Source organism: Spermophilus citellus (genome assembly GCF_964194105.1).
Source record: "Spermophilus citellus genome assembly, chromosome: 2".
NCBI classification, from domain to species: domain Eukaryota; kingdom Metazoa; phylum Chordata; class Mammalia; order Rodentia; family Sciuridae; genus Spermophilus; species Spermophilus citellus.
This window is the reverse complement of record NC_138183.1, coordinates 85,884,984-85,909,982: the sequence shown is the minus strand read 5'-3', so window position 1 is coordinate 85,909,982 and position 24,999 is coordinate 85,884,984. Positions and strand designations below refer to the sequence as shown.

Here is a 24,999-nt window from a genome sequence, read left to right as displayed (position 1 = left end):
ATTCCCTTCTCACCTATATAAGGTAGGATTTAATGGGAAGTACTCTTTGAAATTTTGCCTGGACAGCCCAGATGGATGCACTCCCAGGACAGGGCTACTGAAGAGTTCTGTGTGCAGAGTTCCAATGACTAGATCCTAGGTCTTATGGGTTTTTACAGGCTTCATTAGGTGGTATCTGCTCTGGAGGGATTAGATCAACATGCCTCTAGGTTCTGGCAGATGCCAATCTTGATTGGGAGTCTGGATCCCAGGAGCGTCCCAAGAATTCTACTTGCAGAGCATGGGAACCAATCCTCCACACACTCTGCTACTCATAATCTCAACGCTCCCACATTTAGTCACTGAGTGTGTTTGCGCCACTCTGTTCAGCTTTCTGGCCCTCTTCAGCTGGTTGTATGAGCTTCCAGACCCCAAAGAAAAACAAGTTGGCTCCCCTTTATTTTTTCTGACTTGAATCTCCCTGACTACAGTCTTTTTTGTGCCTTTTTCAAACATATTGTGCTAGGAACACCATAGGCCACATGTTATGTGCTTGCCAGGGCAGTATAGCAATGTTTGCCATGAGTTCCAACAGCAGCAAGATGAAGTGCAACCTCCTCAAGATGGCTCTCCATTTTCCAGTTGAAAAATACAAAACATTTTTTAAACACAGTTCACTGTGCAGCCTCTGCATCAGTTAAGTTCTATTTGCTTTTCTGATGTACAGGTTTTTCTGTGCCAAATCTGTCAGTTGTGTTTCTCTGTTTGTATTATCCCTCCCCTCTCTGAGGTAAACCAGCACTGCTGCTGCTGCTGCTGCTGCTGCTGCTGCTGCTACTGCTATGGGTTTGGCTCTAACATACTCTTTCTTATTCCTTGTCCAATGCACCCAAATTTCTGAGTTTCTAAGAAACTCTGACTGCCTGATCCTGAATTTCAGTGAATTCCCCCTTTCATCCACCTCACTGAGAAACTATTCCCATTGCCGTGGAGCATTTGGAAATGGAACATCCCTCTATCTGCCATTCTAATGTTTGTTTTTAAAATGGGTAAATGGGGGCAGGGGATATTGCTCTATAGTAGTGCTTGCCTGTCACAAGGAAGGCTGTGGGTTCCTGCAATCCCCAGGACAACCTAATTAATTAATTAAGGTATAAGGGGCTTCAAACAAAGTCTTTAGAAACTAGGTAAAGTTAGGCAATGTATTCCTAGAATACCCAGAAACAAATGTGGCTATTCTTTTATTTGTAATTGGCATAAAAATAACAATAACACCCCCACCACACTGAGTAATTATGATTTATGGAATAGTGAAAAGATGAATGACAAAAATGTTATAGTCAAAAGAGAAAGGAAATGGGTAGTCTTTAGTGTTGGGTACCTATACTACTTGTGAAGCAGTAGAGCATTATGTGAAAGTAGCATAAACTTGTTGTAAATGTATATTACAAACTCTAGGGTGACCACTAATTTTTTAAAAGAAATAAACTAAGAGATAGCTGAGTCAGATAAAATGTTTGTTTAAAAAAATTGTCAGGCCATAAGAACAGGATCAAAAGAACTACAAGACAAAAAAACAAAATGGCAATAGTAAGTCCTTACATATCAATAATTATTTTAAATATAAATAGATTAAATTTGTCCATAGTGAGATGTAGAGTAGCTGAATTAATTTTGAAAATTAAGATCCATCTGATGCTATATAAAAGAAGCTCATTTAGCCTTAAGGACACAGATAAGCTGAAAATGAAGAGCTTGAAAGATATTCCATGCAGTGGAAACCAATAGGGAGAAATGGTGGCTGAACTTATGTCAAACAAAATGGACTTTATGTTTATCTGGTAGAGATATTTGTGAAACCATGTTTACTGCAGCATTATTCACAAGAGTTAAGATATGGAAACAACATAAGCAGCCCTAAGAGATGAATATTGTGATGCGCACATACATTAGGCATGCTTTAAAAAGGAAGATTTTGTTGTTTTTTAAATGACACAGATGAAACTGGAGGATATTATGCTAAAACAAGTGAAACAAGTCAAACACAGAAAAAAAAATACTGTGTGATCTCATATGTAAAATCTGGAGGAAAAAATTGTGTACATTGAAACAAAGAGTAAAATGAATGTTGGTAGAATGGTAAGAGGTAGGTAAAAGGATACAAAGCTGGATTTACATAAAATGAATAAGTCTAGAGATCTAATGTACATCATGGGTAATATAGTTAATAATATTGGATTTATGTTGACAACTTGCTAAGAAAGTATATTTTAGGTGCTCTTACCACACATACCCACACACAAAGGTAACTGTATGAGATGATGGCTGTTAATTAGCTTGACTATAGAAACCATTTCACTAGGTATATAAAAACCTCATGCTATAATTGTAAATATACATGAAACTGAAAATGAAATAGAATGTCAAAATAAAAAAAAATAAATATATCTTTTAAAAAGTCTTGTTTAAAATCAATTCAAAAAATGGGAAGAAAAATAAAGACTAGATACAATGAATAATAAACTGTTGAAGATATAATGGCTACAATCCAAATATATAACTTTATTTTAAAAATCACTTTTAAAGTGATTTAAATAAATTCACTAATTAAAAGACAGACTATGAGAATGGATCAAATAAAATAAAAAACAAGACTGCTAGCTGGATATGATGACATACACCTTCAGTCCAAACTACTCAAGAGATGGAGGCAGGAAGATCACTTGAGTCCAGGAGTTGGAGGTCAGCCTGAGCAACATAGTAAGACCCCATTTCAAAAAAGTTCAAAAATTTCTTTAAATGTCACCTACAAGATACATTAAATATAATGATACAAATAAACTAAAAAATAAAGGGATGTATAAAATGTATTATTCTAACACTAATCAAAGGAAAACAGAAAACAGACGTAGTTTTATTAGTTTCAGACAAATCAGCCTTCAGAATAAGAAAAATTATCAGGGATTAAAAAGGGAATTCCATAATAACAAAGGGAAGGGTCAATTCTCCCAGAAGACACAATAATCTTTAAGATGTATATATTTTAAATGAGTATCAAAATATATAAGGCAAAAACTGCAATGAGAAACAGCTGAATTCACTAGTAACGTTGAAGACTTCAACACCTCCCTTTCATTAATTGACAGATTTAGCAGGTAGGAAAATCATCAAGAATATCTTTGACTTGAGCAACACCATCATTTAACTTGATCCAACTAACATTGAAATAATTTACCCAGCAATGGAATGAATACACATTTCTCTCAAAGTTCCCATGGAATATTTAGCAAGATAGATCATATTCTGATCCATAAAACACACCTTAACAACTATAAAATAATAGAAATTCCCCATAACTGAAAAAAATAGAAACAATACAATATCTGCTCTCAGATCTCAATGGAATAAAAACAGAAATCAAAAACAGAAAAAGAGCTGTGAAATCCCAAAATATTTGGAGACTAAACAACATACTTTTAGCACATGGATCAAAAAAGAATTATCAAGTGAGGGGAAAAAAAAAAGAAGTGGTTCACATTAGATTGGGTAGAGAGAAGTGATGGGAGGGAAGTGGAGGGGAAGGGGGGAAAGGAAGGACAGTAGAATGAAATAGACATTATTATTGCTGTGGGTATATACGTGACTGCATGATCAATGTGATTCTGCAACCTGTACACTCAGAAAAATGAGAAATTATATCCCATCTGATTCAAATGTATGATATGTCAAGATCATTGTACTGTCATGTGTAACTAATTAAAACAAATAAAAAATGTTAAAAAAAAGAATTATCAAGATAAATATTTTAAATAAAATAAAATAAAAATACAGCATTAGGGGCTGAGGCTGTGGCTCAGTGGTAGAGCGCTCGCCTAGCACATGTGAGGCGCTGGGTTCCATGCTCCGTACCACATAAAAATAAAAACAAATAAAAATAAAGGTATTGTGTTCAATTACAATTAAAAAATTTTAATACAGCATTTATATGTGGCATGCAGAAAATGCAGTGTTTAAAGGGAAACTTATAGCATTAAATGTACATATTAAAAAGAAAAAAAGACGGTGGAATGAGATGGACATCATTACCCCCAAGTACATGTATGGTGTGACTCTACTTTGTGTATAACCAGAGATATGAAAAATTGTGCTTTATATGTGAAATATGAATTTGTAATGCATTCTGCTGTCATATATAACAAATTAGAATAAACTTTTTAAAAGTTAAAAAAAGAAAAAAACATCTAAAATCTGTGCAGTTGTGCTTTGCTTACCTTATTAATATCTGTTTCCAAAACATGGAGAAACATAGATTCTTCCACAGGTAGCATAAGGACAGATGGATGAAAGCCAGCCAACACAAGAATAGGAATATTCAGAAAGTAAACTAGCCCCTAGGCTTGATCCCCAGCTCCAAAAAGAGAAAAGAAAGGAAAATAAAAGGACAAGCTAGAGCTTAGCAAATCTCCCTGGACAAAGAAGTAGCCCGCCACCAGAAACTGGGGACTGAGGGTATGTGCCCTTTCTAGACCCCAGGTCCAGGCCTACATCCCAGAACTTCAACACAATACTAGAGGCTTTGGGGAGAGGTGGCCAAAACCTATGGGAGAAGAGCCCATATTTCTTGACCACCCCATCACCAAGCACAATTGATCTGTCTACCCTCAGGTGCCCTTTGGATCCCTCTGCCCGTACTTTCCAACCACATCTTTCACTATACCATATATTTACCTCAACAACATTTTATATTTATTGCACCTGCTACCTAGATATTACAAGAGACCCTTTTTCTGCTTGATGATCTCTCTCTGAACCACATATAACCTTTGAAAACCTCACATGCCCACAAAATCTACTGTGTCTTCAACTATAGTTTCCTCCAAAACACAATGCTTTTTCCCCCTTTTTTGAAATGTATGAAGCTAAATATATACTCAGCAGCATATATATTCTAAGAGATCCATGTTTACCAAACCAAAAAAAAAAAAAAGTGTTATAGTCCACAGTCACCCGAACTAAGAAATAGAAAGCAAGATAGGAGGAAGACACAGGTATGGCACACCCATAGCAAACAACTTGAACACTGTTTAGTAATTCTTTCTGCCCAAATCCCTAGTAAGCTATTCTGCTTTTAAAAGCTATCACTACAGCTCCTTCTATCCATACAATGTCCACCATGCTACTCTTTCACTGTTGTACCAAATCCCCTCTGTCCTTTCCTCAACATTTTAAAATCTGCATCAATTTCACAGAACAATTGTGCTGGACAACAACCTGCACACCAAACCCATCCTGATTTAGGAAGTAGGCTTCTTTTTATCATTATATGACCTCTGGTGAGAATAACTGAAATTATACTTAGCAAAGTCTTTGTTTTGAAGCACACCTATAGTTACTTCCTCCATAAAAGGCTTTATGATAAGTTTTTCCATCCATTTTCTTCTAACAGGCCTATTGGTTCTTTTATATTTTTTTTGTTTTGGGGTTCAGTTTTTTATTTTGTTTTGTGCTGGGAATCAAATCTGGGACCTCAAACATGCTAGGCAAGTGCTCTATCACTGAGCAATGCCCCCAGACCTCTTCTATATTTTTAAAACAAGATGTCGCTTATGCTGATGTTGTTTATATGTTTGTGTTATCTTCCTGTGTTAGATGTTTAACATTTATAACCCCCAAAGCTCTGTTCTTTAGATTATAAACAGCTGAAAATAAGCCAAGTGTCACTTCCTTCCATTTCTTGCCTGTTTCCCAACTGAGTCTGATATATCTGCCTTGGTCCCATGACACCCTCGCCTTTCCTTTCCTGTTTGATGAGGGTTTTCCAGTAATGACAGCCCCTTTCTCTGCTTGTCTTCTGTATCCACAGCTTCTCCATTGTCTCTGCTTCAAGACTGCCTCCTCTTATCTACCCTCCCTTGACCACAGGAAATCTGTGCTCTTCAGGAAAATGCCTGGACAGAGCCTTTGGGACTGTTGTTGGTTGTTGTTTTTCTATACAAATCTAGCGCTGACGCCCTGAGGTCCCAGGACTGAGAAATGTAAAAACATCCTTTAATATCTGAGCAAGATAACCTTCACCAAATATTTCCAGATGTGAAGGGGTTATTAAAAAATGGCACATAGAATGTATTCTTCAGAAATGGTGTATAAAAATAAAGGCTAAGAAAGTTTTCCAGATTAAAGGAGACTAAAGACACACAGCAACTAAATGCAATGCATGCTTATACACAAGATTTTGTAATATAGATTTAAAATAAAAATAAAGCTAGATACTAATGGATAAAATGACACAAACAAATGAAATATGGATGAGAAATCAGCTTAAAATTTTATGCCAGTTAAATTTGCCAAAGGGGAAAATTCTTAATATGTGATGAAATATTAAGAAAAACTACACAATATATGACCTATATGCTCAAATATTCTGGAATAAATGTGTATTTTTTGTGGATATATGTCATACATAAAATGAGAGATTGCTAATGGATCAAAATATTAACAATAGGTAAATCTGTATAACAGGTACACTATTTTTCCCATTTGTGCAACCTTTCTGCAAGTTTAATTACTTTCATAGAGATATTTTTCAAATGGACTACCAACTATGTTGTTCTCATATTTAACCTTTGAGATTTTAAATTCCCTCAACTATTCCCACTGCACACGACCCTCAGTAATGCTCAGTACCCGATTTAAAATACTTGTATCAGGTTCTACCAGGGACCTAGGATTCTTTCTCTCATGTAAAGCAACTAATATTTCAGTAGAGTTTTACAAAATACTAGGGAAGAGAACAAAACATATATATTTTTTAATGATATACAACGTAAAACCAAAGAGCCAAAATTTTAAGAAACTATGTTTACAGCATATAACTCCTATTTTCTTTCCAATTTGGTGCCACCTGGTCACATGTCTTCTGGGTTTTTGTGGTAATTGGTTTTCAGATTTTTTTTTCTGCTTACTAAGTCACTTACCTCTTCTTCAAAAGATTCTCATTTTCAAAAAATGCATTGACTCCCTTTGTAACTTCCTCTCCTTATTATACTCAAGCAATTTTTCTTTTTAAATACTTTACTTTTTAAACAGTTTTTTAAAAGATATATTATGTTATATTATGGATCTATAATGTTGCCCTAAGCCAGCAATAATCAGAGGTAGAACTTTTGGGAAGTATTTAGGTCATAAGGGCTCTGGCTTCATCAGTCCATAAATCCACTAATGGGTTCATAATTGAATACACCATTGGGAGGTGTTGGAAATTGTAGAAGGTGGGGCATAGTGGGAGGAAGGAAAGCACTGGAGGCATGCGCTGGCAGGGTGTATCTTGTCCCTGACCCCTTCCCTCATCTCTCTACTTTCTGGCCACTATGAGGCAAGCAGCTCTGCTGTGCCACATACTCCGCATCATGATGTTCTGCCTTACCAAAGGCCCATAGAAATGGGGCCAAGTGACCATGGACTAAAACATCTAAAACCATAGCCAAAGTAAGTCTTTTTTCCTTTATGCTTATTTTCTCAGTTTTTTTGTCATAGTAATGGAAAGCTAATCAACACATTCACATACATAAAATTCAAGTGTATAATCAATGATTTTAATGTATTTACAGAGTTGTGCATCTATCATGAGTGAATTTTAAAATATTTTTGTGATTTCCTGCCACAGTCTGGCTGGGCACAAAATAACTGAGCCACCACACACCTTGTAGATTCAAACAGCAACTCTTTATTCCCTAACTCTCACCGACACTCTGCCCACACTTCCCGTGAACACACTGCCTCTACCCGGCTCCAATTCTCTCAGAAGCCCGTGAGAACTCAACGGGAACTCCAAAGAGTGAGCGCCTGAGGCACCAGGATATGCCCTAATCCTGGAGCCACCCTATTCACAGCAGGATCCACCCTAATCCTGGAGCTGCCCTATTCCCAGCAGGATTCACCCTAAATCTGGAGCCGCCCTATTCCCAGCAGGATCCACCCTAAACCCGGAGCCACCCTAATCCCTGAGCAGGGTCACCTTTCAACCCAAAATGCCATGCATCATTCCTACTTGGCTACGGCTCTCAGCATCTTCCAAAGTAAACTCTGTACACTTTAGTTAGCATTCCTCTTACCCCTGATTCTCCCAGCCCTAAACAACTACTGCTCTATGTTCTATCATTGTATATTTTCCTTTTCCTAGATGTTTCATGAGACTGATATCATATGTGGTGATTTGTAATTGATTTCTTTCATTTAACAAAGATTTGAAGTTTCATTTATTTTGTAGCCTACTTCATTATTTTATTCCTTTTATGGATAAATTAGATTCTACTGTATGCACATACACCAATTGTCCATTCATTGTTTGGTTATGTTGGTTGGTTTCACATTTTGAATATTATGAATAGTACTGCTATGAGCATTAGTGTACAAGTTTCTGGATGGATTTGTTTTCACTTCTCTTATGTATATACCTAAGAGTGGAATTGATGGGTCATATGACAATTCTGTGTTTAAATTTTGAGGAAATGGAAAATAGCCACACAATTTTATAGTCCCATAGGAGTGTATGAGTCTTCCAATTTCTCCATATCCTCTTAAACACTTATTATCTGATTTTTTTATTCTAGCCATCCTAGTGTGTAAAGTAATATCTTGGTGGTTTTAAATTATAGTTCCCCGAAGATTAATGAGTTCAACTATTTTTTTTTCTTAAAATCCTTTATTTCTAATGGCATTTAGGGAAGGATGGGGGGAAACAACTGTTTGACATAATTAACTAGAAACAATTCATTTTAATTATGTGAAAGGAAAAATTTATTTTCTTCTAAATACTTGTAAGCAATTTATATGTTTACAATCTCAGGTTTTTATCTACACTGTCATGGTTTAGATATCAGTTGTCCCCAAAAAGTTCCTATGTTAATGAAGGAATATTCAAAAATGAATGTTTAGATTATGATAGCTGTAACCTAATTGGAACATTTTAGTTTGAATGGACTGAGTGGTAACTATAGGCAGGAGAGCCATGACTGAAGGAAGTAGGTACTGGAGATGTGCCCCACAAGGATTTGCCTTTGCTGCAGCAGCCCACCCTCCTTCCCTGCTCCCCTGCTTTCCCCCTCCCTCCCTACTTCCTTCCTTCCTGACTGCCATGAATGGGTGAATGGATCAATGGATCAGTGCTCCTCCACCTCCTCCACCATACCCTTCTGCCATGATGTTCTGCTTCACCTTATACCCAGAGTCATGAACTTAGCTGACCATGTACTAAACCTCTTGAACTATGGCCAAAATAAGTTTTTTATCCTCTAAATTTTTTCTGTTAAGTATTTGCATCACAAATATGCAAATTTGACTAACATACACATGTACAGTTTACTACTTTTTTTTTCATTTGTATTTTCTATGTAGTTACAAGAAGACAATACTGTGCACTGAATTTTGTAAGGTTACTTCTTGAATGAAGTTGGGGAAGGAATTGAATGACTCCTCAGTGTTAAAAGGCAGAGCAGAACAGATTGTCAAATTATGCTCACCGTTTCTAATCGCCAATGCTATATACCTGTGTTCTGCATGTGTTTCTTGTATGATAAATATCATGGGAATATGATTGACACAGCCTACATAGCATATCACCTGAGAGATGGACTTTTAATCATAATATAAAAGATAGGGGACACCACACATATGTCAAATGATAATTATGAAAGTTGAGTATAGGGTGCATGGGGAGTTTTATTGTTCAATCCATCCCTATATGTTTAAACATTTTTGTAATAATCTTTCTAAAAAAGAAAATGTTGACTGCCTCATGAGAAGAGGGAAAGACCAAAAAGAATGGTTGACAAGGTTGGGACAATCTGTCAAAACTAGATTTGAGCTCTCAGTAAAGACACTTTGGGAGTGTAATTCCTTTGAGGTTGGGACCTTGGAAGGAAAACATTATATATAACGGGGAAAAAAGGGAGGAAAAGAGGAATTGATAGTGAAGTGTTTTTCATGCCAAGTTCCCATATGAATGGCTTCAGTTCCTTTGTGATTTATGAGTCCAATACATCTGGCTAGGTGGAGATGGCCTCATTTTGAAGAAAGTGCAGAAGGTTTGAAAACAATGTGAGTAGTATAGAAGAGTGGATAAGGAATCAGTGACCTAAGCTCCATAAGGCTTGTTAACTGAAAGTAAGCATAGAATAATAACTTGGGGGAATGAATGAGTGAATTATTTCTATTTAGTGCTAGTGTGTATCATGAAGTTAGGGTGGTTCTAGTAGATTTATAAGATTTAAATCCAATAGCAATCAGTCCCTTATAGGAAGACATTCCTGGAAAAGGTAGGGAGAAAGGGTTTGGCCAGAGAGTAAGGATTAAATGGGATTGAATTAGGCCCATTTGGAGCAGTGCCAAATGTAGGCTGCCTGAGAGATCTTGAGGCCTACCTTGAAGAGGGAAGAAATAAATTAGTAGATAAATAAGTACAAAAAATAAAGACTGGGATTTGGAAAGCTGACAAATTGAGGGCCTATACTGGAAGGATAGAGGGTGAGGTCAGAGGGTAGAAAGTCAGGCTATATTACTCCAGTGGCAGAGGTGTTCCTGGACATGGCTGTAAGTGAACTGGAATAGAAGGACCCTAAGATGGGTTAAAAGGAACTAAGAGGTAAGTTATTGGCAGGTCTCTCCAGATGGATGTTGGTGACTGATTCCTTACCCCTGCAAGTCCCTTGCCCATGGAACCCCTGCCACTTCTTGTTCTTCCCAGAGCCTCTAGAGAGTCTACTGTCTGAAACACTAAGCTTTAGATACTGCAAATCAATGGCATAACTCTGGAGTAAAAGAAATATAGTAGAATGCAGTGGCTTTGGTACATATATCTTTTTCATTTCTATTTTTACATCCAGTATTCATAAATGTTTCTGGGAAAAAAAACAATTCAAGAGTACTCTGAGACAATGAAACCCATTATTTCGTATAATTAAAATGCACTAATTAAAGAAAAAAAAGTAAAATCCTCTGGGAAACTCAACCCATTTTTGAGTCCCAATCTGTGCAAGTGCAGTTGCCTTCCCAACAGACCCCTATTTTAACAATAAATGTGTGCTGAATCTTGGTGAAAAGGAGCATTTTGTGCAGGTCTGTGATAAACCCTCAAATATCTGTGACTCTGATGCATGGTCCAGGACTCAATTCTGGACTGTGAGCTGCAGGTGATGGAGGGAGATCTACCATGTCCCCAAGAAGTCCATGAAAGTCAAAAATGACTCCTCCATCCTGGAAAGTGAACTGTACACACAAAGGGCAAGATCTTGCATGTTGACACCAAGGTTACCCCCTTAACCCCACCCAAAAACAGGTATGCCATGTTTGACAACAGCCACACAACCTCATGTACACTTCTGCCAGTATGACTTCAGTAACCACTGTAGCACCTGATGAGCCTCAGGGAAGTGCTGACAGGATCACACTGGGAAAGAGTAGTTGTTCACATGTGGAGGTGATGAGACATAATCCTTTCTTCCACCAGAAAGGTCATTTTCCCCTCGTTTTTTGTTTTGTTGTTTCTTTTAAAAATTTTTTTAGTTGTTGATAGTGCTGAGAATTAAACCCAGTGTCTCACACATAAGAGGCAAGCACTTTGTCACTGAAGCAGAAGCCCAGCCTCCTTTCTCTTTTTCTTTAAAGCATCTTTTACTTCATCTCAGCTTTATCTTACCTGAGAGTAAGGTAACTGCCGGGTTAAAATTCCTAGCATCAACAGCTGGCTAACCTTTTGCTTTGCAAAAATACCAAGTCCAGGCAGCATGAAAGAGTAACCAGCAAGGGGAAACTCTTCCCTTAAGTGATTTTCCAGTAAGGAACCCCAATGGCAAGTTCAAAGTTTGGTTCTTTGTAAGATATGCCTTATTAAAAACTTCTTAAGCAGCACCTACCCTGCTCCTAAAACCTACCCTAATCACCCAGAATCCACTGCAGCAGTACCCCCCAAACATTGTCAAGCAAGTTTCACCCTTCTGTATGAACTTCTGATAACTGACATGTTTGTAAAAAATGACTAAGCAACTCTATTAACCATTCTCAAAATGGTTCCTGTCCTTGACTCTCTCCCCTGCCCCTCCCTCTCATTGTAATTGGACACAATACCTTTATTTTTATGTGGTGCTGAGGATCAAACCCAGCGCCTAGAGGCGAGCGCTTTACCACTGAGCCAAAACCTAGGCCCTTGACTCTCTTTAGGTATAGAAGACCTATCTTCCTCACTGCAGGGGGAAGGTGTGGGATGCCATATATAATGCCACTAAGGATAAGCTAAGGGGTAGGAAGCAGTGCCACCTCCTCAGGTTTCAGCAGGAAGAGGAAAGGTGTTTCTTGAAAACTTGATCTCTTTTCCTTAAGGAGAGGTCCAGGAGATTTGGTCACCTTTTTAGAAGTCCAGAGAGGCAATCAATAAAAGCTGAACTACTTTCTCCCCTTCCCTAAACACAAGGACAGGTTGCCCAAAACCCAGACCCCCAACACAAGACACCATATTGTTAGAAAATGTATTGGGGAAAATCAGTATTCTCAAAAAGGGATAAATTATTTGGGGGGAAGAAAATTTTCTTTCTGAAAATCCTGGAGAAGCATTTTCTGTTTGAACAACAGGGACAACTCTCCCAACACAGTGCCTTTAGCAAAAGGAGCATCAGCTGGAGCCACCTGACCAACTCTATGTTTGCATGTAGTATTCAGATGGAGCAAGGGTTCCTTGTGCGGCATGGATGGGTGATGCTTCTGACATATCATCTTTTCCTGTACTGTCACACTTTTCTGGGGCTGTTTGCCCCTGTCCATGACCCATCTATTATTCCCTGTAGGATACCTCTGACCAGCAAAGCCAACTTCTTGGCTGCAAGATTTGGCACTTGGTGCCTTAGCACAGGGAGTCTTGACATTGAAGGCATGTTTCTGGACGGGTTCTGCCTGAACCGGCAATCCAGTCTTCTGCTCAATTTTCCCAGGCCTCATGGGGGTGGAAAGAGGCTTTTGCGGGGCGGTGGCCTCTACTCCATGCCGACCTGCTAGTTTCTCCTCTAGGATCTTCCCAACGTCTGTCATGATTTTCTGAGCTTCAGTATTCCCAGTAAAGGCAGCTCTCTTAGCTGGGTTTCTGCCTTGCACAGATGATGAAGAGCTGCCCTTTTTCAGAGAACCTTCTTGCCCTTTGGTTTTTATACCAAAATAAAGCCTTTGAAAAAAGTGCTTGAACTGGCTTTTAAAGTTGTTTTCAGGAGAAGGCTGTCCCTTCAGTGATGGGGCTGAGGAGGACTTGCTCCCAAGTGCCTCCTTTAATGTTCTGTCTTGAGGGTGGGGGAGCTTCCCTCTAGGTTGGCGTGTCACCACCCCTGCATCCCCTCCACCAAACTCGCCTGTTTGGGGTACCAGAGGGCATACCCTTTTTGATGCTAATGGTACCTTCTTGTCCTGACACTTACATAAGACATGTGTCGGGATCCAGGGCTCTTGCCCCTGCTCTATGTTGATCCCTCTGTTGTCACAGTGGGCTTGTAGCACCTGAGGAGCTGCCATGTCCCCACTAGAGGCACTATGAAAATGAGTGAAAGTCTTAGAAGTCAAGGTCTTTGAAGTCAAGGTCTTGCACGTCAAGGTCTGTGAAGCTAAGTTCTTAGATGCCAAGGTCTTGGAAGTCAACTTATCTAAGGCCAGTGTCAACTCAGTAGAAAAGGCTGGAACCAGGCCCTGCTCCCTGCTCTCCATTTTCATCTTCAACTCATTAAGCAACTGATTTTTAAGATCTAATGATTTGGAATCTTTGAGAACTGATATTCCTTCTGGGGGCCTTTCAACGGTCAGGGTTGATTCAACTTTACTCATATTCATATCTGTCCCGGAGGAGCTTTCTGACTCTGTGGTCGTCAGGCTGTTTGTAGACTGTGATCGAATAGCACAGAGCTCCTTTGCCTTGAATATCTCCCTTGATTTGTTAGACATGGGAAAATATTCTAAATTCTTAATCGTTTTTCTCTGAATCTTTTCTATACTATTGCTGGGACTCACTCCCTTATTCCATGATTTGGGTCTGGCCCCAGCCTGCTTTGTGGGCAACTTTGGGCTGCATTTATTGGCTATTACAGTCTGTTTCTGACTGTCTTTATCTTTGTCACTGCGTGGGAAGGGCAGCGAAGCCCGTCTGTCACCCTCAATTGCCTTGACATTCTCTGTAAGCTCAGGGTTGGTGTGAGAGGGTGAATGTGTTAGGGCCCTCTTATTTTCCTTGCTCACAGGTGAAGTGGCAGAAAGAGGATGATCTAGAGTAGGGCCTGAAATTGTTGTTCCCACCTTGACTACATGAAAAGTACTAATGCTTTCTTTAAGGGGCTTGGAGACCCCAATTTTAGAATCCTTGCCAGAAGTCAGACTGGATGAGGAGGAAATGTTGGAGCGAACTGAGGACCAGGATGGGGTTCCTTTCATTTTGAAGATGTCTATGGATTCCTGAACCTTTTGGGGAAGCCCACACATCATCCTCTTATGAAAGAGTTTAATATGGTCTTCCAACATCTTTTGTTTGTTGGAACCAAGGAAGGAAATATCCTGGGCGGTATTGAGGCCCTTCTTGTCCTCATACACCAGTGGTGCCAAATCACTGTGTTTTGTTTGGCTAGGGGATTTCTCAGGACTAGTCAATACCGGCTCCATAGAATGCAATGATCTATTCACAGTGCCAGGCGTCTGACACACATGGATTTCCTCAAATTTCTTGCTCAAGTGTGCTTCCAGGGCTTCTGTCAGTTGTTTCTGAACTGAGCTCTCCTCTGAGATCTTTGATTTTTTTCCAAAAAGACTATTCAATTCGTTTTTTAGGTTTGTCTTAAAGTCAGAGTCCAGGTCATTATCTGGAGCCCCCTCTGAGTCACTGAATGGATCATCTTTTGTGCCAATCTCTGGACTATTTACTTTCTTCACTCTCTCCCCTAGTGGAAGTAATTCTGAGCTCTTCTCATGGAAACTTCTGGGATGGCTCAATTGTAAATCTTTGCTACTTTGACCCTTAAACAAAGAGATCCATGAAAGTCCATAAGTGGACTTTGACTCAGATATCTCGGAAATTTCTGTTTCAGGACTCATCCTTGACAGACACTCATGGACTCTGCGGGGCAGACCCCACCGGTGTTGAATAAGCCTTTTCTGAAGGTGGTGTTCTAGCTTCTTCCGAAGCTCTTTTTTGAGGGGAAAATCTCCCGGAATGATGGTTGTTGGAGCATAAGCCTTGGAGGACCGTCTATCAGATAAAACACTGGGAGCTGGAGGACAAAACTCTTCCTTGGATTTTTGAACCACAAAGGGTAAACCCCACAAACTTTCCTGTCCTTTCTGTAATACATTATATTCCAAGTCATGAATTTTGGATGGCATGAGAGATTGTACCTCATCCTGGAATCTATGAATCCTCACTCCACCATCACTAACCTGAGATGAAATAGGTGGTGACAAGGTAGGGACCGAGAATTGAAGCTGCTCTTGGGGTGGAACAGGAGATTGGCACTGAAGCTGGTCCTGGGATGGGACAGGAGATTGGCCTGGTGCTTGGGTCAAGGGTTGAGATTGGATCTCAGCCAAGGACAGAGTTGGGGGAGGGGTTAGAACTAGAGATTCAGGGGCTTCAATGGAAGTGGGCATTGAATTGAAGCAGACATAGGTTGAACAGTCACCTGAGACAGGTACTATAGATTTCAAGGACTCACTGTGCAAAGATGGGAGACCCCAGAAGAATTGGGTACATTTTTTAGGTAAGTTATCCTCAAAGGTCTTAGGGTCTGAGGACTGGTGGTCTACCTGCAATTCCTCTGATTTGCCTTTACTGCTCTGTGAAGGAAGGGAGACAGGTGAGTCCTGTTGCTCAGCAACTGACTCTAACCTTTTCCCTGAAGAATTCAATTGGCCGTCTGGCTTAAGTTCTTTTGGAAAGGATTTTGTTTCCTTTTCCTTTTTGTTCTGCATCAGGAAATCACCCTTCTTTTTTATATGTCTCTCCAGAAGGGCCAAGACATCAGGGCATAGAAATGAGAGGTTTCCGGGCTCTACAAGGATGGCTGCAGTATCCCTCTCAGAAGAGGCCTCAGGAGGATGGAGGTCGAGGAGGTTTTTGTCATCATCAGAGGGCTCCAATTGAGAGGGAGACAAGTGTTCGGCATGAGACTGGTTTCCAGAGAACTCTGCCACTGGAAGGCTTGCACTGTCAGTGCATGAGGTTGTTGGGACATTAGTAGACAACCCATCAGGGCTATCCACCAGAGACAAAGTAGCTTCAGGTTGGGCAACAGGTTTTGCTTCTTGACTGTCAGTTGGTGGGGGAAGGGTTGGAACAGGTGGGGGAGGGGTTGTAACAGGTGGGGGAGGGGTTGGAACAGGTGGGGAAGGGGTTGGAACAGATGGTTGAGGTGGGATATGATCCACTGGCAATTTGGAACTCAAGGGAGAAGACTCTGGTGGCAGAGAGTCACCCCGTAATGAGGGTCCAGGTAGGTCAATTAAAGGGTTAATTTGGTCAGGTGAACCAATAGAGGAAGGAAATAGAGTTGGCTCAGTTAAAGGAGTTGAAACTGAAGCTCCCGGAGGGATTGCAGAAAGAACAGCGGACAGAAAAACTGATGACTCTCTCAAGGACGTCACGGAAGACACACGGGACACAGAATTAACAGCATCTTCCAAGGACGCCTTATAGATCAGTTGACTGACCTTAGCTGTTGTTCTATTACACACCCGACAGAGCGGGTCTGGACATAACAGTTGCCGAAAGTGGAGGAAATCATTATTCTGGCTCATGGAACTGCAAGAGACAGAAAGCCAAAGCTGTAACCAGAACCACTACAAGGGAAGCAAGATCTGCAGTTCTATGGGTGGGGGGGAACCCGCTACCTGCTCTACATTCCACACATCTATGACCTCACAATACCCTCCCCTCCCAAGTTCTTTATTCACATACCCATGGCTATGGCTACCCCTCCTGTGATTAGGGCATATTGCAAAGAATTCCTGGGGGACTGAGTAAAACATGCCAGGAAAGGAATCAGTAAAGAAGGGAAATGACTGATCACCTTCTCAGAATAGAAAGCAGCTTCCTCCCCTCCTCTGCTTCTCTCTGGCAAGTTCTCCGACCTGGAAAACCAGGACAGTTGGTTATATATAGTAAAGGTAAAAAACACAGGTTATCATTCAGGAGTTTTTACAGGAAACAGGATATTAAAGTCAGAAAGCCCTAAAAACCTGCAGATAAGGTCATAAGTGTCAGGGATAATAGTAAGAAGGTTCACAGGTATATGTGGTTCCATTTAGAAAGTACTTTCACCTGTACCATCCTACATGCTGCTCAAAACCACCACCTGAAGCACAAGAGTCAGTAGCTAACTCAGAGATGAATCTAATCAGCCAAGAATTAAAGTAGTTTACACCATGTCTCCAGACAGAAATTCTGACTCCAAGGCAATCAGGGGTCTTTGGACCTCTCACAGGGCCACCTACTTGGCAGTAAATGTCCAAGGCCCAGGTCCATCACTACTTGATTCACACCCAAGGAAGGGTGGGCAGGGCAGGGACTCTGAGGAATCTCTCAGGTCTCACTGCCTTCTCCTGAGCCTCTCCTCTGAGACCCTGTTTCCTGAGAGAGACTGCACCTAGAAACTGACATCCTCCAAGATCATGGAGCTGTAGAGAGATAGGAAAGTTCACCCTTATAGAGCTCAGGTTGAACAGGCAGAACCTTACCTTTAAATGCTCCATTTTTCCTTCTCTTTGTTCCCTGACGCTGAAAACAAAAAAAGAAAAGAATGAGGGGCTGGGGCCCATTTCTTTTACTCCTTTCGTTAACAAGCTTAGACATTCATTAGGCAAGAATCGGACAACTCTTCATTTTTAATTAGTAGAAATTGTATTCCTTCCTTTTATTAATCTTGAAGGGCAATGAAATATTTTCAATTTTTTACTTCTTTGATAATTTCAAAGGACATTTTTGTCTGTGAGATTCCACATTTGATGGTCTTAAACCCTCTGCTGAAGGAGGGCATAGAATCTGAGGCCAACCGTCTCATCTGTGCTCCCCCAGGGAACCCTGCGTCCTGGGGCAGAGCTCAGGCTACAGGCTCTACTCAGAGGTCAGCACTGCTCTCCTGACCAGCCCAATATGAAGGCTGGGTGAAGAGCATCTGACATGGGAATGAGACTCAGAATCCAGTCAGAAGAGACCCGTCTCCTTCACTCTGTATCCAGACCAATCTGGAACCCTCCACCACACCCCAAAAGATAGTCTGTGAGCTTCAGATGGAAACCTTAGTCCTTCCTGAACCTCTGACTTCTTTCCCTAAAGAGTGAAGTTCTATCTTGTCCTCAGACTTCCCAAGTCACATCTTTTCTGAGCCAACCAAACATTTAGTAATGTGAGCATGGAAATAACAAATCCCATCTGACATTTCACAAAACATTTCACATTTGACAAAAATCAAGAAACTCCCAAGGGAGTTCTCTCTGCTTCCTTACCTTTTGGGTGGCTTTATTTTTCTTGAGTGTTGGTGAAAATAGTTTCAATACCTGAAAGGACAGGTATAGAAAAAGCAATACCAACCCACTCAAAATGGTACTTTGGGGATCAATAGCCCAAAGAATTGAACCAAGATCAACCATGGTTCGGTATGGCTATTCAGCAAAGAGAACATTCTTCATTGTCTGAATCGCTCGGTTGCCTAAGGCAAATGAGTTCTGAGGGTGCCCGGGCTTGCATCACACACCATTGAGGAGTCACAAAGGGAAAGGGTTCTGAGGGCGGGGAGAGAAGACTTGAGGAGGTTGTTCCCCTCCTCCACCTGCCCACCAGCCAGCAGATCCCTTTGCTCAGGTCTGTTGCTCCATTTCCCAGTCCACTCTTTCCTCATGTCATGCCTTCATTACCTCAGGGAGCATTCCTGTTTGTTTCATGTGTAACCAAGATGTTTTACATGAGTCCCCTTTTCACTGTTTGGATCCCTTGACTTACACCCCACCAATTCCACTGCCTTGAAAATCTGACATACACTGCCTGGAATTTTTGCTTCTACCAAGACATTTACACTCTTGGGTCACCTACATCCTTAAATCTATCTTATCTACAGAAAGCTTTTGCTTTACTCTAACTCACATGTAAAACTTAACGTTCTTTCATAGTTTTATAAGTTTCAATAGCAGATTTTTGTTTCAATCAGCCTGTAGTATCTTTGATCACAGTGGCTGACTCTCATTAAAACTAATAATTTGTTAGTCAACACTCTTGAAACAAAAATAAACATAAAAAGAATCTAAATAAAATTGAAACTTCAAGTGATCTTGGAGATAAGTTTATAACGTTTGTTTTTTTCAGAAGTAGTGAAGATTAAACATAACAAAGACTATTGGATGTGCTCTATTTCCCGCCCCCTGACAAATTGATCCAGTGTTTTCAAATCTGATAATCAACCATCTCATTTTTTTTCAATTCTTCATTCATTATTTTGATCTAACTTGCTTCTAGCTACCTAAAATTCAAATGGTCCCTGCCTCCACATCAATTTCATAATGCTTATATGACTTTCTCAAACCAGGAAGAGGTTATGGTGTGCTAAGGAATTGAACCCTCAGTCCTTGGTGGCAGGAAGCCACCTAAAATGTCAGAACCTTAGGGCAGATTCTAGTCTTGAAGAGCATTACCCTTGTGGGACACATAATTTTGATATTTTCCTAAGAAAATACGAGTGTCTTGCCATGAAAAAAGCTATTAAGATCTGGGCTATATAAGCACCCTACTACTAATGGAAAATCAACTGCCTATCATACATGATTCAAGCAAAACTTTTGATTTTTAAATAGCCCCAATATTGCCCCAGCCTTCTTCTTACACCTGCTTTTTAAAACCCTTTATCATCATGTCAGCTATCCTCCTAACTGTCCCCTAACTTGTCATGACTTTTTTAAACCCTGAAACCTCTTCTCTGATGCCCATAACCCAGCAGCATTATTGATCTCTTTGACAGGATAAGGCAGCCTCCAAGACAACCAGTCTCTATTCAGTTAGGCAGGAGCAGGTACCCTGCCTTGAAGATCCCCCATCCTTTTGATATGCAGCCTCAGTCAGGTTTCCATTTAACAAATATTTACTAGTGAAGACTAGGAGACATGGACAGCTGTAAGTCACAGGCTCTGCCCTTATCCTTAAGGAGCTCATGTTGACACTGTAGAGATAAATCCTACACAGTTGAAAAGCTGTACAAAGGCAGAGCAAAGGTCCAGAACCCCTTAGCATTTGTTAATTCCCAAGAGATTTGTGGAGTAGATCAGAGACTGTGGGTGTTAACAGCTAGAACACATCATGCTCTGTACCAAGGCTTCCCTGCCTGTCTCCCCAGTTTTCTGAAACAAAATCACAATCCTTTGGCAAGATAAAGAAAATCTTTCCTCTCTCTCTCTCTCTCTCTCTCTCTCTCTCTCTCTCTCTCTCTCGGCAGGGGGTGGGTACTGGGGATTGAACTCAGGGGCACTCGACCACTAAGCCCCATCCCCAGACTTATTTTGTATTTGAGATAGGATCTCATTGAGTTTCTTAGCACCTCCCCATTGCTGAGGCTGACTTAGAACTCATGATCCTCCTGTCTCAGCCTCCCAAGCTGCTGGGGATCACAAGCATGTGCCATAGTGCCCAGCACCTGTTCTCTTTAAAATGGCATTGTTGGCTATGTATTCTTTTTTTTTTTCAGAAGAAGATATATTTAATTTTATTTTTCCATATTTTATTGTTACAATATAGTTATACATAATTCATTGTTACATATTCATACATGCACGCAATATAACAATATAACTTGGTCAATATCATTCCCCAAGATTTCCCCTTTTCCTCACTTTCTCTTTCCACTGGTCCCTTTCCTCTACTCTTCTGATCTTCCTTCGATTTTCATGAGGTTCTCCTCAATCATTCTTTTCCTCTTTCCTCTATAGTTTCTACATGAGAGGAAAAAAGCACACAACCCTTGACTTTCTGAGTTTGGCTTATTTTAGTTAACATAATATTCTCAAGTTCCATCCATTTTCCTGAAAATGACATAATTTAAAACTCCTCTGTGTATGTACGCCACAGATTCCTTTCACAGATTCACAGATCCATTCATCCATGTTGGACACCTAGGCTGGGTCAATAGTTTGACTATTGTGAATTGTGCTGCTATAGTATATTTCTTAGGATAAATGCCAAGGAGTGGTATAGCTGGATCATAAGGTGTTCCCATGCCTAGTCTTTAGAGGAACCTCCATACTGATTTTCATAAAGGTTGTACTAATTTACAAGCCTACAAGCAGGATAAAATTATTTCTTTTAAAAAATAAATGTTGGCAAGGATGTGAGGGGAAAATATGTAATCATCCATTGTTGGCGGAACCAACCTAGGTGTACTTCAACAAATGAATGGATAAAGAAAATGTGGTACATATACACAATGTAATTTTACTCAGCCATAAAGAAGAATTATGGCATTGTAGAGGTCTTTCACCTCCTTGGTTAGATTTATTCCTAAGGTCATTGGGTTTTGAGATTTTTTGGTTTATTTTTTGTTTGTTTGAGGGGTTTTTTAGCTATATTGGATAAGATTTCTCAGATTCATTATTGATATAGAAGAAAATTATTTCTTTTGTATGTTGATTTTTTTAACCTGTTACTTAGTTGAATTTATTAATTCTAGCAGTCTTCTGGTAAATATTTGTGGATCTTGTAAGTATAGGTTCATATCTGCAAACATATAAAGTATCTGATAATTTGACTTCTTCCTCTCTTATTTTTATCCTTTTTTTCCTTCTCTTGCCTAATTGCTCTGACTAAAATTCCTAGCACTATATTGGATTAAAGTGGTAAGAGCAGTCACCCTTGTCCCAAATCTTAAAGGAAATACTTTCAACTTTCCTCTATTCACAAAGATGTTGGTTTTAGATTTGTCATGCATAGCCTTTATGATGTCAACATAAGATCATTCTATCCTAGGCTAAAGAAAAATTAAAGGGACATGAATAGGAAAAGAAGAGTTCAAACTATCCCTATTTGCCAATGACATGACTCATGATTCTCTATTTAGGAAAAAAAAAAAACTCTACCAAAAACTTTTAGAACTCATAAACAAATTCAACAAATTGTGTTCCTATACACCAATGATAAATTAGTTAAAAAATAATTAGGAAAGCTGTCCCATTCATAATAGCCTCAAAAAAAAAAGAAGTACTTGGAAATCAATCTAACAGTAGAGGTGTTAATTAATTTTGCTTATCCCCCATGTTCGTGGATAAGCAAAATTAATATCAAAATGGTCATGCTCCCAAAGCACTATACAGATTTAATATAATTACAATGATGTTCTTCATAGAAATGGAGAAAGCAGTTATGAAATTTATTTGGAGAAACAAGAAGCCCAGAATAGCCAAAGCAATCCTTAGTGAGAAAAGTGATGCAGGAGGCATCACAACACCAGATTTTACATTATACTGCAGAGCCATAGTAACAGAAATGGCATGGTACTGGCACCAAAACAGACATGAAGACCAATGGTACACAGACAAACCCACATAAAAACAGTCTCCTCACACTAGACAAAGGCACTATAAGCATACATTGGAGAAAAGATAGCCTCTCCAACAAATGGTGCTGGGAAAACTGAAAGTCCGTGCATATCAAAATGAAATTAAACCCCTATCTCTCACCCTGCACAAAACTTAACCTGAAGTAGATCAAGGACCTAGGCATTAGACCTGAGACCCTGAACCTACTAGAAGAAAAAGCAGGTCCAAATCTCCATCATTCAGCTTAGGAACCAACTTCCTCAATAAGACTCCTAAAACACAAGAAGTAAAATTAAGAATCAATAAATAGGATGGTATCAAACTAAATACTTTTTCACAGCAAAGGAAATAAGAATGTGAAGAGAGAGCCTATGGAATGAGAGAAAAATCTTTGCCTCCTGCAACATACACACACACACACACACACACACACACACACACACACCTCCAGGATATATAAAGAACTCAAAAACTTAACACCAAAACCACAAATAACCCATCAATAAATGGGCAAAAAAAAATTTTCAACATCTCTAGCATTTAAAGAAATGCAAATTAAGACTACATTAAGATTTTCATCTCACTCCAGTCAATTATCAACAATCAAGTAACAAATGTTGGGGAGGATGTGGGGGGAAAGGTACTGCAAATTGTTGCAACCACTCTGGAAAGCAGTATGGAGATTCCTCAGAAAACTTGGAATGGAACCACCATTTGACCCACTCATCCCACCAAAAGGACTTAAAATCAGAATGCTACAGTGACACAGCCACATCAATGTTTATAGAAGCTTATTTCACAATAGCTAAGCTATGGAACCAACCTAGGTACCCTTCAACAAATGAAAGGATAAAGAAAATGTGGTAAGGGTGAGGATGTGGCTGAGTGGCAGAGCACTTGCCTTGCATGTGTGAAGCACTGGGTTTGATCCTTAGCACCACATAAACACTAAATAAATAAATGAAGGAATGCTGTCCATGTAAAACTATAAAAAAGAAAAGAAAAATGTGGTATATATACACAATGGAATATTACTCAGTCATGAAGAAAACTAATGGCATTTTCCAGCAAATGGATGGAACTGGAAACTATCATGCTAAGTGAAATAAGCCAATTCCCAAAATACAAAAGCCGAATGTTCTCTCTGATATGTGGATGCCAGCACACAATAAGGGGTGGGGGGTTGGTAGGAAGAATAGAAGTTCATTGGATTAAACAAAGAGGAATGAAGGGAAGGGAGGGGGAATGGGAATAGGAAAGACCATAGAATGAATCAGACATAACTTTTCTATGTTCAAATATGAATACACAATGTAACTCCACATTGTGTATAACCACAAGAATGGGAAGTCATACCCCATGTATGTATAATATATATATATATATATACATACAGATAGATAGATAGATGCACACACACACACACACATATATATACATATGACAATACAACAGGTACACAGACACCACACACACATACGCGTGCACACACACACACACATACACACATGGGAGGAAAACAGATTCATAATGAAAAATGAAAGAATTATCTTCACTGAGGTGGTCAAAACTGTTGATGAGCATGAATGGTCACTACTGGTGCTGGACTGTCCTCATTTCCATTTTTCTTGAGTTGTGTGCCAAGAGAAAGAGAAAGAGCAAGGTTTGGATGTTTCTGACCCCTTTCTTTTTCTGTGTTGCTCACTAAGCTTCCAGTTGGAAGCCTTAAACCGAAACTGGTTGGAATAGCTCTCGCCTTCCCTCCTCAGCAGTATAAGGCAGGATGGCACGGGTGGTACTGTCGATCGAGGTTCAGTCTGAACAGACCAGAAGGATGCACTGTCAGGGAAGGGCTGCAGCAAAGTTTTAAAAGGGAAGTTACAGTGGCTGGGGTTTAGCTCTACTCAGGCCTGAAGGATTTTGTTGGTGGATACCTGTTCTGGAAAGATTAGACCAACTCATTCCTTAGGCCAGGCAGATGCTGGTCTCTGCTGGGAGTCTGGATCTCAGGAGCCTCCCAAGAATTCTATTCACAGGGCAGGGGAGCCAACCCTGCGCTGGTCTTACACATTCCTCTGCACACTAATACAGCCTTCCCAGGCTCAGTCCCTGAGAGCAGGCTCACTCCCAGCCTGCTCAGCACCACCAGCTGCAGCATGGCCTCCTCAAGGTGGCTCTCACCTCAGCTCTGCGCTGGCCAGTTGAGAATCACAGAGCGCTTTTCAAACACTGCTTCGTGGTGCAGCCTTGGGATCTGCATATCTTTATTTTATTTTTATGTAGTACTGAGGATCGAACCCAGTGCCGCGCACATGCCAGAGGAGCTCGCTACCGCTTAAGCCACAACCCCAGTCCCTGATCTGCACGGTTTTTAGGCAAAATTTGTTCATTGTGTTTCTTTCTCTGTCTCTGTGAACCCTCTTCTCTGAGGTGAACCAGTACCCC

General features: G+C 40.0%; 1 protein-coding gene across 1 annotated transcript; it reads right to left on the bottom strand.

Moving 5' to 3' along the window:
- Positions 1-12,229: 12,229 nt before the first annotated feature.
- On the bottom strand, positions 12,230-18,633 carry LOC308642551 (spermatogenesis-associated protein 31D1-like; the record flags this gene model as incomplete). Its single annotated transcript, XM_081281649.1, has 4 exons — positions 12,230-16,786; positions 17,055-17,115; positions 17,722-17,761; positions 18,490-18,633. The coding sequence occupies 4 exons, from the start codon at positions 18,631-18,633 to the stop codon at positions 12,535-12,537; spliced, it is 4,497 nt and encodes a 1,498-aa protein (XP_081137775.1). The 3' UTR covers positions 12,230-12,534.
- Positions 18,634-24,999: the final 6,366 nt, after the last annotated feature.